The sequence below is a fragment of the Aptenodytes forsteri genome, unplaced genomic scaffold, assembly GCF_000699145.1.
Source record: "Aptenodytes forsteri isolate BGI_AS27 unplaced genomic scaffold, ASM69914v1 Scaffold55, whole genome shotgun sequence".
Taxonomy (NCBI): Eukaryota; Metazoa; Chordata; class Aves; order Sphenisciformes; family Spheniscidae; genus Aptenodytes; species Aptenodytes forsteri.
The window spans coordinates 12,991,174-13,004,141 of NW_008796063.1; the positions used below are offsets into that span (position 1 = coordinate 12,991,174).

General features: G+C 46.5%; 1 protein-coding gene across 1 annotated transcript in view; it reads left to right on the forward strand.

Annotated features, from left to right (window-relative positions):
* The first annotated feature begins 1,354 nt into the window (after positions 1-1,354).
* IL21R (interleukin 21 receptor) overlaps positions 1,355-12,968 on the forward strand; it is a 13,590-nt gene continuing 1,976 nt past the window's right edge. Inside the window, exons 1-7 of the mRNA XM_009286513.1 lie at positions 1,355-1,409; positions 4,682-4,787; positions 5,404-5,600; positions 6,974-7,125; positions 7,539-7,716; positions 8,885-8,981; positions 9,786-9,867. Of these exons, the coding sequence (XP_009284788.1) occupies positions 1,355-1,409; positions 4,682-4,787; positions 5,404-5,600; positions 6,974-7,125; positions 7,539-7,716; positions 8,885-8,981; positions 9,786-9,867 (867 nt within the window). The remainder of the gene's footprint in view (positions 1,410-4,681; positions 4,788-5,403; positions 5,601-6,973; positions 7,126-7,538; positions 7,717-8,884; positions 8,982-9,785; positions 9,868-12,968) is intronic.

Here is a 12,968-nt window from a genome sequence, read left to right on the forward strand (position 1 = left end):
AAAACAAACCCAGCCTCAAACATCGAGACTAGATTTAAGGAAGAAATTTTTTTTTTTTACGCTGAGGGTGGTGAAACACTGGAACAGGTTGCCCAGAGAGGTGGTGGATGCCCCATCCCTGGAGGTTGGTCGGGGCTCTGAGCAACCTGATGTAGTTGAAGATGTCCCTGCTTATTGCAGGGGAGTTGGACTAGATGACCTTTAAAGGTTCCTTCCAACCCAAACCATTCTATGATTCTGTGACCTGCACCAGGCCTTGCCAGGAGCACTGGGTATCTTTTGGTGGCTACAGCTTGCTGCCCAGTCTTCACCTATACCACTTTCACAGGTGCCTCTGTGCAATCTGGTGCAGGAGGTTTTGCAGAGCTCTCGGGCTCTGCAGAGATGCTCCTGTGTGTCCAGTCACTGACAAAGTTGCTGCTCTGTGGCACGGCATGTGGGCCTTCCCTGCTGTCTGTGCATCCTTGCAACTTGCTGCCAACAGAAGTATATCCCAAAAATAATACAGACTGCTTTTCCAAAGTCTTGTCCCCGGGAAGCCTAGCCCATTTCAGAGTAGCTTGAGAAAACAGTGCCGAAATATGTACTGGGTATCAACAGCTAATACTTTGCAGGGAGCTCATTTTAAGTCATCTGTGTGTTGTAAACATCCTCTGTCCTCTAAAGACTTTCCTGTAGGTTCTCTTCACCAAACTGCATCAGGATAGCCTTCCCCTGAAGTGAGTGCTGTCCATCATTCTCTTCTGTGCCACATGGGAGGCTGTTGGGTTTTTTTGTCTGGTGTGCCTTCCTGGAGTCCCTTAACTAGATATTCCATGCTTATTTAACCATGGATAGGCCAAATCAATGAGTTCTCACAAGCCTTGCTCATACAGACCCACAGTGACATTCAGACTCTATTTGACTAATTCACTGTACAGATGTTTAAGTCACAGAAATGTCGCTTCTCCTAGTTGCAAGCCATTTCTAGTTGCAGGAAACCGATGAAGAAAAAATGGGCTAGCACTTAACCCAAGTGCCTTCCTGTTGCATGGATAGACTGAGGCTACAGTCACTTTGCTGCTTTCTCTGTGCACATGCTGCTGGCAAGGAGCAGAGATTTCACTGACCTGGTTTATGGCCAGCTGGCAGGGCTGTTGGTCATCTCCCCTTAGCCCATGGAGTAGATACATACAGGAGAGCTGAGATGACTTGCCTAATTCAGGCACTTTACTTTTAGACATTTAAATGAAAGCAAGATTAATTCCAGCTCAACCTTTAAGATAAAGTAGATGGCTGAGCTGAACTTTTAATTGGTTGTATGGGGGTTTTTAAGCTTGTGTTTTTTTTTCCAGGACATCCAGTCACAACCAACATGAGGAACAAACTGTGGCTCCAGAGTATTTCCTTTTTCCTTTTATTCCAGTACAGTAAGTTCCCAGATATCTCTTCCAGGCTGTACACCCACAGGATTTATCTTGGTGGCTGTTGATGCAGGCTCTGCTGAGATGTGCATGGCACAAGGTTGCCATGGGACAGCAAGCACAAGATAGGGTACCAGGGGAGAGGGTTCCATGGGATAACAAGTTATGGAAGAGGCTCCATGGGCAGTGGAGGACAGACACAAGAAGGTGCACATCTGGGCAGAGCTCAGCCAGATTGCATACCACTCATACATACATACCAGCACCAGTGGGGAGAGTGCAGAGGTAGTGCCTGCCTTGCATTGAAATGTCTCCTGTTGACATTAGAGTAGGATTCCCTCCCCCCCCCCCCCCCAACCCCCCCCGCAAAAAAAAACCCAACACCTTTGCTATAGGGAAAGTTCTGGTGGCCAAGACCAGTGTATCCCCAGGGTTTATGGCTGCTGTTGGCCAGCCAGCCAGGGACAGTGGAGTGAACCTCTCCTAGTCTGAGCCCCTTTTCTCAGGGCTGCACTGTGCAGTCACTCCCCCTTTCTTGCTGGTTCCTACCCACTGTGAAAGCTTCAGCTGACTCAGAGCTGACTTTCTGAACAGGTCAGCTGGACAGAAAAAGGCAGCAACAAGTGTCTGCAGGGAACAGGTGCAAGTTTAGCATTTACATGCTGCTTCTAGGCAGAGCATTGGACCTGCTCCAAACCGAAATTAGTAGAAAAGATGAATTCAGTGTTACATCTTCCCTGCCATACAGGACCATTGTGATGTCTGGTCTAAATTTTGTGTAACACAAGCCAGGGAATTACCCTGTACTAATTTCAGTTTGGACCAAACTAGGTCTTACTGTTAAAAGTATTTGGGTTTTTTGTTTGTTTCTGAAGCTGCCAAGGATGAACAAATCATCCTAGATCTAACTGATTTTAGGACACTTAATTATGCCCTTCCCACTAAAAAGCTGTCCTCTTCTTAATTTTGTTAACAGATTCTTGCCCGAAGATATGCTTGCAGCTTACCAGCTACCTAGGAATAGTAGTCCATTTGACTGATTAACATAATAGCATAAAGAATGCTAATTAGCAATGCTTATTAGTACTTGCTGCCCCCTCTAAAGGAAAGCAAGTGTTTTATAACCCCATTTTTGTAGGAGAGTAAATTTAGGCTAAGGGAGAAAAAGTACGTTGTTCAAGACTCTGGAACAAACAGTGCTTGTACTAGGGCCCTCAGAAGAGCCTATTGAGGGCTCAAAATGGAGAGTTAAAACTTAATGAAAATTTTAGAACAAAATTCTTAAGTCAGTGTGAAATGAAAAAGTCAAAATGAAACAAGTGACAACCACATAATTTGAATCACTTACAGTTTAATAAAGCATATGTATGCCCTTTGGCCTGGTCTGTCACGAGCATCCCCAAACTTCTTCTGTTGCCATCCTGACTCTTTGCAGGGGGGGCAGTCTTGCATACAAATCTGAGTGCTGCCCAGAGCTCATGTAGAGAGAGCAGTGTGTGCTCTGATGCAACAGGACTGGGAAGAAACTTTTGTGATGAGTGAAGCCAGTGGGAAAAGTTGGACTTTGTTTTCCTTTGAATTTACTCTGACCTAGAATTAGGCTGCACCCTCCACTGGATGTGCCTGCTGTGCATTGTGACTGTAAATGCAGAGACAACCTGTTTGTGAGGAGTGTCGTTTTATCTGGAGGGTGGAACATATGTTTCTAGTGTATCAATGCACACATTGCCTGTGTTCCATGTCGATTGTTCTCTGCATACAGCATTCTCTTTAACTGTAAAATCAGGCATTGTGGTTGTTGAGCATATCACGTAGGCCTGCTTTCATCTTATGCAAACAACTCTTCTGAACACAAAGCGTGTTCAACAAAGGGAAGGTAGGAAGCAGGGAGTGCAGCTTCTCTAACCAGGCAAGCAAGCAACAGAATGACAGTGGGAGGTGAACTCACAACATGGTTAGCATCAGAGGTTTTGGGTGCCTGATGGCTGTGAAGTAACATGTTCCCATCAGGCTGGGGGCAGTCCTGATAGTAAGGGGGGGACCCATGCTTGATTTAAGCATGGATGTAACAACCTTGAGATCTTTCCCTAGATGATGACAATTTTATTCCCATCAAAAGGCGTGATACTGTACACGTAAGAGACGAATAGTCACTGTAGTAGGCATGGCTTGCACCAGCATGGCGTGCTGCATCTCCTACAGGCCTTTCCTCACTCAGTTATTCCTAGTGTAGTAGCGGTGGCTCTTGTCAGCCCAAGATGCTGTCAGGAGAGGACTCACCAATGCAGACATTCCTCACTACTACCATCTTCCCTGCTTGAAATCCAGGGAGATAACTTAAGTGCGTTATGCATAGAACAACAGTGCTTTTGTACAGCACATATCAGATACATATCATTGATACGTGAGCAGAGCTCTTGCAGAACAATTAGAGCATAAATGCTGCTTTGTGACCACTTTCAAATTAGCTAATTTTCTTAATGACCAGCATAAATTCTACAATTGCCTTTCAAGTTCTCTTTAGAAGTCTTTCAGTTTAAGTGATTAATAAATTGTGCCTACCACTTTAGTGCCAGAATGATTTATGGAAATTATAGTAACTACAAATTTGAAATATTTTTTGCCAAAATTCCATGGAAAGCATATTCCGAGCCTCTGGAACTGGACATGAAATCAATACTTTCATTTTGATCATATTGATGCTGCAGCTATCAAGCTGTAGAAAATAGTAAGCAGAGAGAATGGTAAAGAAAGAATTACTAAAACACCACTTTTTTAAAATGTGCAGAGTGCCATGTAGATGTCATAAAACAAAAACTAGACTAGCAAAGAACAGTACTCAGTTTAGGAAGTGGTATCATTAAAATGTTTGAATATGCCACGGTTTCTGATTGGGTAACCATGCTTCTTGTGCTACATAAGCTAGGACTCCTGCAGAAATAATATGTGACTGCTCTAGTGACTGTATAAGTGGGGACAGAAGTTTGAAAATTTAGTCACAATTTGGGCACTTCCTGGTATTTTGGCACACCATTTGCTGCCACAGCATTTTAATAGATTTTTGTTTGAAGCTTATCTTGCTGTCAATGACTTGCCTCCCTGTAGAGATGGAACACATCCGATGCTCCAAAACGGGAGACTTTTTTGGGGGGCTGGCACAGGGTGGTCTGTTCCCTTCAGGTTTAGTGGGAGCCCTGAGGACTGTGTATGTTGATATAAAGTTCTGCTTGCTTCATCATGGAAGCTTGATATTGTGTTTTCTCTTTCCAAACCTACAGCTACGTGTTGTGAAAACCTCACTTGCTTTGTGGACTATGTACAGACCCTGTCCTGTATCCTGAGAAATGACTTGGGTGCCAGTTCATATAACCTCACTGCAACATGGTATGTCTCAGTAGGATAAGCAAAGTACAGTCAGCAGGAACTTCTAACATGGCCATAACACAGTGGTGTCCTGTCCTCTTTGTTAGGTAGAATTCTTGTTCTTGCTGCCATGCTGGTTTTTACTTGGTACCTCACACTCCAGTTATCAACTGGTTTCTCCCGTAGCAAAGGATCCCTGGTTTCTGTGTCCACTGACTGTACTGCTTGCCACTGACTGCTACACTGACTCTGGCTTCCTTGGCATTGTTTTCTCTCCTGCCCTGGGAATACTTTGCCCTTTGCTGCTGTTAACAATGGACTTTCACTTGAGTGTGTTGGCAGGGCTCAGGCAGCTTGTCCAAGCCCCGTATGGCTGCTGTTCTGCCCCAGCAAGAAAGTGGGTGCAGTCCTGGGCTGTGCAGCCCTGGCAGGCACCTTTGCTTTCCACAAACACTTCAGCATCACTTTCCTCCTTAAAGATGCTTAGAAGGACAAAAAAATCTGTCAAAGTTCAAAGATAAATTTTTGATTTGAACATGTTGCCTTCTTTTTTCTATGCCTGGTGGTTCAGCAACAAATTAGTCCAACTACAGCATGTGGTAGATGTGGACTTGTTTGTTTGTTTTGGTGGTTTTAGGGTTCCTGAGGAAGATCCAGGAAATACTGTGGCTGCCTGCAGTCTCCTGCACCTGTCCGGGAACACTAGTCACACACAGTACACGTGCACTGTGGACATGACTGAACTCCTGGCAGATATCAAAGTCTGGGTGAATGTTACAGAGATAGCTGATAGGCGGCATGTGATTTCCAAAGGCTTTTATATGGCAGAGAACAGTAAGTACAAAAATAGTGGATTTGATAAATACTGTCTGACTTTATGTCTAACTGCTAGGATAGTCTGGGCAAGGAGTGGGCATGGCAGCCAGTGGTGCGGGGCTATGTTTGGTGTGCACTCAATAAGAGCACAGTGGTCTGTGTAGACGTTGCCATTGTAAACTACAGAAACATTTATGCTTGAGGCCGAGTTTACAGCTGGCTTGGCCTCAGCCTCTTCATGGGGAAACTCCTTTTCCTCATGAAGCAGTAGGTGATAAATTTCCATCTTAGACCAGTCTCATACCTAGACTATGCAAGTGTCTGTTCTTGGCTAGAATCTAAAGGGCAGAGGGAACTGCTTTAATTGCAAATGCCACAAACGTCCTCACAGGAGTCCCAGGAGGCTCTTGCAGTGGACACCTGAACCAATATGACATTATTATGGGTGGCACAAGGTATCCTAGACACAGTAAAGGTGGCACTTCCCCTTTCTGGGGCAATTCCTAACCATCTCTTCTGCATGGCAGGAAGACTGGGTGCAATCATACAGTTGACTTGGTGGAATGCTGGTGTGTTCTGTGTTGTGCAGCAAACTGAAGAAAAGGGGTGGTTAGCCAGGCAGACAGGTACCATGCAAGCATATGAAAAAGGATTTTTCTACCTGGATTCTTCTGAAATTAAACTTTACATGAGAAGTGTCATCTTTTTGATAAATGCCATAACATTTCAGGAAGGTGTCTTGCCCCCACTGACAGGCTATAGATTGGATAGTGGTGCTTTGCATGTCTCCTAGATGTCCCCATACAGAGGCATCATAGCTCAGTGACGGACCCTGCAGACTAGGGCTGGACTTTGTGCATTACTGCTTTTCGATATATGAAAACACCCTGCAGGGGATACAAAAGCTTGCCTTTTAGGCACTTACAACATGGGGATTTCCACTGGGTTTATGCAGTGTCCACTAGCCTCAGTTTTTCCTGATGTCTGTTATGTTGAGGGGTATTTCCCTAACTTTGCAAGTGACCATGATTACACGGAGTCCTCTATGTCATGAGAAGAACAAGGTGCTCTACCCTTTACATCTCCGAGGAGGTATTAGCCCCTTGTGTTTATCTTCTCCTTCGGTGATGAGGAGGTTCAGAGACAGGCAGAAGGCATATTCAGGGAAATGTGGGCCTGACTTCACTATGCTGCTGAGGTGTGAGGTTCTGTGCATGGCTCAGGACTGCTGAGCCTGAGAGGCAGAAATGTTGTGGATGTTGTCCTATGTAGGAGGAACCACCCCTGCCAGGGCAGTTTTGCTCCCTACTCGCTCGGCATTGCTGACACCATGCTGGGCCACCTCTTGTCTGCAGTAACGTTATGAAGGGTAACACCATCCTGTCTTCCAGTTAAACCACAGCCACCGTTCAATCTGACTGCTGTGTTCTCAGAGAGTTACAATATTTCTTGGGAAACCATCTACCAGAACTCTCCTTTCTATTTCTTGAATGAGGAGCTGGAATATCAGCTGCGTTATAAAAGAAGGACCGACACCTGGGAGGTAAGTGATGTCAGTTTACCATCAAGTAGGATGTACCAGCAAAGAGGAGGCCAGCACAACCAGGATAGGACCACTGGTGTGGAAGAAGGGTTTTCATGGTTTGGAAAAGGTGTCTCTTTACTTGCCTAGACTAACAGGCAAAACTGAAAAAAAAAAAAATCGAGAAGCAGAAGCTCTTTGAGAAGTATTAGACCCTGTGGGGAAGGCTGATAGTTCATTTGCTTCTCATGTTGTCCTGCATGGAAGGATCTCCCAGGGCCCCATGCAGCTATTGACCACCCAGAGCATGGCCTTGCAGAAACAACGTGAAAGCAGAGGAGATTACTTTGCAGGGCTCCTCACTGTGCAGCAGTGAGGGTAAGGTGGGAGCAGTTACTCCAGCCCTGAGTGTTTTGGTATTTAATCATTCACAGACTCAGAGGACTAAAGCTGTCCATGAAGATAAACGGACACTGGTGATCCTGCCATGGGAACTCCAGGTGAACACTGAGTATGAGTTCCAAGTGAGAGCCAGACCCCGAGAAGATACTGGCTACCATGGATTTTGGAGTGAATGGAGTCCTCTGCTGACATTGAAAACCAGCCCTGCCGGTACATACTACCAGCTCTCCTTGCCCTTCCAGTTGGTCCAATGTCAGAGAATGCTTCTAGAACTCTAATCAAATCTAATTAATTACTAGACTATTTAGAATTTGTTCTAAAGACAAGCATGTTTGGCTTGCTTACTGAGTACATGAACCCCAGGCCTAGGCTGATATGTGCTGTCTGAATGGACCTCCTCACTGTGCTGCAAAGCTCACCTTACAGCATGGCCCATGGGAAGAGGGTTTGGTGGGGTTGGCTGTAGGTTTGGGTGCCACAGCAGGAGTGCAGCCTCCAGCTTCCTTTCCAGTGTCAAACGTCCAGGGTCCTGCCTGCAGCTTTCAGAAATGGGGGAGATCTAGTAGGGGTGCCTCCACTACTGAGGCTTAGTATTGCCTTCAGCTGAGGGGAGAGGGGAGCATGCTCTCAGGGCTAAGTTCCGTGTCTGGACTCTGATGTTTGGTCATACTGGGCACAGCTGTTTCACTTGGTAGCCACCACTCCACAGGGAGTGCACAGTACCTTATGCACAGAAGTACACCAGTGCTTGTCATGGTGGAACAGAGGCTATGAAAATAGGGAGTCTTTGTTCAAATAGAGTAGGGCAGGATGACTGTGGTCAATGTCAGCAGGATGTGCTGAGCTTTCCTGCTCTCACTGATCTGCAGCTCGAACTGAAGTATTGCATGGTGCTGTAGCAGTAGGGTCAGGGTCCATTTGCTAAGAGTTATCTGAGTTCTGGGTCTCAAAGGTGCTCCTTTCCATCACAGGTGGAGAGCAGCCAACAAGCACTCACCTAGTCAACACCTCTTCACATGTTTCTGGCCAGCTGCACTCTCTTTTCCCTTCATGGATCATCTGTGGAGGTGTCCCTAAACCATGAGGAGTCAGAAACACCAGGGGTCTTTGAGGCAGGGAGCTGTCCTGCCCCAAGCTGTTGGTCTGTGGTGCAGCCAGGCCATAGGACAGCTGATACACTGCTCCTTTCATTGATGCAGTCTCCTCTGAGCATCCTCATTCAGACCTCATGTCTGGAGTGCTGGGCCCCAGGTGACAACCTCAGTGTCCCTAAGAGAAAGTCTGAGGTAGAAATTGAGGGTGTCCTCTCACCATCTCCTGCTTACTGACCAGGGTAGAAATGCAAGGTGAGCCTGAATGACCCTGTCTCTTTCTCCAGCAGTGACACAGACCACAGGCATGGGATGGCTGCTGCTGTTTGGTGTTGCCGTGGCAATTGCTGCCTCAATCGCAACTTTTCTGGCCAAACAGCGGAGGTAAGAATGCTTCAGGAAGCTGGAGTAAATGCTCCTATTCTGTCTTGTTAAAGATGGGGTGTTCACATGCAGCCTTCTTTGCATCTTGTATGCCCATGCACGGACACAGCTATGGGCCTGTGAGGGCCAGCAAAGCATGGTCTCCAGCTGGTGTACTGCCAAGAGTGCCTTACTTTTTTCTGGGGCTCTGCTGGTTGGGACAAGACAATGGCACATGGGGACTAAGCAGGGGCCACTCAGCCTCCTGGGCTGTTCTCCTGGTCTTGTCTGGGCTCTGCAGTTGCCAGATGGGAGCAGTAGCCATGGCTGGCCTGCCCCTTTCCGAAGCTGGGCCCCTCAATGCTGGCTGGGGGCCTCTCTCCTTTTTGGAGGGTCATGTGCCCTTGCAGAGGTATGGAGTGCCCACTCACACTGTGGGCACAGCCCATAGCCACAGAAAAAGTACATAGGGCAGAGTTGTGGCCTGCAGGTGTAGACCATGAGCCAGCCCAGCCTGAGGGGAAAATGCATTTCCAGCACTTAGTGCTTTTCCAGGAAGGAAAAAATTGGAACCTCTTTCCTTAGCGTGAATGTTGTGTGCACAAGTCCTGAGGGCTGAGGCCCCACCTCCTGTGAGGCTCACAAGAAAGGCCATTAGATGGCTCTGACAGCACAAGACATCCTTGGATCCTCAGCCACTTGCTAACTTGTGAGGCCAGTGAGGCTGGGCAGGTGATTTCAGCTGCTTGAACTGGATCTGGAGATTCCTTGCTTTGCATCTGTAATGTGTGCTTAATCCCAAAGCCTTTCTCTTTTCTCTTCCAGCTTGTGGAAGAAGATGGCTTGCATCCCAGACCCTGCTCCCTTTTTCAAACCTCTTTACCTGGTGCATAATGGAGATTTCAAGGTATAAACGGGCTACACAAGCGAGTGGAGCATGTGACAAAGTTAAACTAAAAGGCCCATCATGCTATCCTGGGCCAGGGATTCTCATTAGGGCAGTGGGAGGGGAAATCTATCTCAAGGGAATGCCAAATGACTCCAGATATAAAGGACCAGAGCTCTCCAGTGTCTGTTCTGTGCCACAAAGGCCTTTGTCACATCTGTGATGGTTATTCCCTGTAGGTGCTGTCTCAGTGGGTGAGCTGAGCTCCTATGTGATCTGTGAAGCCTGAGAGCCTGAAGGGAGTGGACAAAGGGATACCAGGACAGTAACTGGGATTTTTCCAAAGCTCCGGTCCCATGCTGCCATCAAGGCCATGGAGCAGACCTCATTGTAGAGCCAGATCTCCCACTCCAGCCTCTGCAGTGACATGAGCTCAACATTAAGCCTTGTAGTTCTCTCTGAAGAGTCACTCATGCAGACAATAGCTATGCATATCATCCTGGAAAGATGGCTAGAGCTTTGGGGGCAAATAACTGCTGTGTGATAGTATAGTGCAGCTGCCTCCCTATGAAGGAAGTGTCTTTGAGTAACTCTGCCTAGCCCTCCCAAATTCTCTTCTCATTTAACACCAGCCAGACTTGCTCATGTGACAAAATGGTTTGCAAAGACTGCAGAGTTTGAAGTTCTCAGGATAGAAAAGTAAAAGAACATTGAACATCCATAAATAATGGTTGTATTAAGTTGAAGAGCAACTCACAATGCCATTATCAAACTGTAAAAATGCTAGCATATGAGTGCAGACATCACTGCCTTTTTCTGAACAAGTTCCTGTTGTTACAGCAGCACTGATCAGAGATACTTCAGTGTCTGCTTTTTGTTTCTGCTTTTTCTTGGACCCTCTGGCAGAGGGACAGCAGCTGGGCCCTAATGATCTTCATGTACTTTCCCACTGCTGCATGGCTGATGTTTGCAATTAGGTTAAGCAAGTAGTCTTGGATGGGTGCCATTCAAGCTGAAGCCTGCAGTGACTGTCTCCCTTCCTGCCTTCCTCTTTCAGCCCCATTATGGCTTCCCATATCTGTACTAGAGGTGTACTTGCATCCTCTTGTGAGGCAGGTGGCCCTGGTTGCTCTCAGGGAGAGGAACCAGGACCAGGTGGACTCAATGTGGGAATTTCTGAGAGTCACGGGCTAGTGCTCACAGGGGAAGTGAAAACACCCTGCATGCCAAGAGCCATGCTCTTCTCAGGGTAAAGCCATGGGGTTCTCTATTCTGTGGGAATTAAATTCTTCCTAGTTTCTAGTTAGGCTGTTCAGTGCTGCTGGGAAGGGAGTGAGCCTCAGTTGCTAAAGCTTGAGTAACTTAATAAATTTGCAGATTAAAGCAGCAGTTGCCCACACAGCCACAGCACAAGATGTACAGGCAGGACATGTCAAGAGGATGTGGTGACATCACTAATATGTGAACAGACTTGTCATTTTTGGCTGGCAAGAAACCAATTGATATAGGGCTTATTCAACTGCATCCTGTCTGCATCAAAGCAAGTGGTTAGGTTATGTCTGTGAATAATGATCAGCAAATTACAATAGTAATGCTCTGCAGACAACAGTCCTGAATTGGGTAGGAAGCAGTGAAAATGTTAGAGGAAAAGTTAAGACATAAAAAGAGAAGGGAAAGCAGAGGAACATTGTTTACTCTTGTGTGTACATGGGTCCTTAGATTCATGTTGGGCAGGAATTTGCAAAGAACTGTCAAAAGGGAATAGGAAATATTCTTCCTGCTCAATTCTAAGAAAGGGATTTCCTGCTGTTTCTTCAAATAGCCTTTTGCACCTTAAGTGACTTTCTGTCCATTACAGCTTTAATAAGCTCTTTGTAGCTTAGGTTAAAAATAAATTAAAATAGACTTGGTGCTTCCTGCTGTAATGAAGATTTTTCCATGCTCTGTGTCAGAGGGTAATAAGCTGCATTAAGCTGTTCTCTTCCCAAGTACTTTGCTCATGTCTAGTTATGCTGAGTGCAGTTTGGGACAGGAGGCTGATATGATTAAGGCAGTCTCACAGCTGTGGCAACACCCAGTGATCATGCAGCACTCTGTCAGAAGCCTTCACAGTGTTTATGAAGCTCAGCATTGTTACCTATTTTATACACAGCAGAAAGTGGTGCACTTAGAAGAGCCTTGACGCAGCTCAGCCCTTAGGCAAGTGTCGGACAGGGAGCAGAACCAAGTCTTGAGTCTGTGCTGTGTCTAGCCTCTGGACTGCAGAATCCTCTAGTAGGACTCACTGGCATTCATTAGTGGCACATGCCTAAGGTTTGCTGTGATCTGAGTGTTGTATTCAGTGACTTCTTCAAAAAGAACAAACTTTTACTTTGTTCTTAGATCAGAGAAACCCAGAGGTGCCTTTACTCCCAGATGTGGCTGAATGTAAGGGGCTCGTGATCTAGAGATAAGGCATGGCACAGGGCAGAATGTAATACTAATGGTGATACAGAAGGGCAAGATTCAATGTGTGGCACTCCCTAATCATCTAAGTAAGTGTTATCTGCAGCAGGCTACAGCTCTTTGAGGTCCCCATCCCCTCCCTACCCCTGCTTCCTTCTTCTCACTGTGAGAAAAGGCTGGTCTGGGGCATGGTTGCATACAGAAGGTCAGGAGAAGCCTTGCTCTGACCCTGTTCCCAGGGAACTGAGGTGAGGGAAGTGGCAGAGCAGGGCTGTGTGTTTGTTGGGTGCAGATGCAGCACACGGGGAGAAGCGGACCATCCTTCCTGAAAGAAGCAGTGCCCAAGACAATAGGGCATGGGAGACTTGGGAGGAGACCTCTGGCTGATGCACGAAGGAATGCTGCTATGGGCAGCGGCATTCTTTGCAGCACAGAGAAAACTGCAAAGCCATGCAAACCTCTCAGAGCTAATTATTTTCAATTAATTGAGTCAGTTCTCCTGCAGCTGCCTGCGTCTGGTAATAACAGCATCTCATATCCTGCTATTTTGGAGGATTCAGTGATTTTGGAGTTTGACTTTGCCTCTAAAAGCATAAGAACTTTGGTCATTTCTGTGGAACCTCAAACCTGATGATACTATCCTCTCTCTCTCTCCCCCCCCCCCCCCCCCCCCCTTT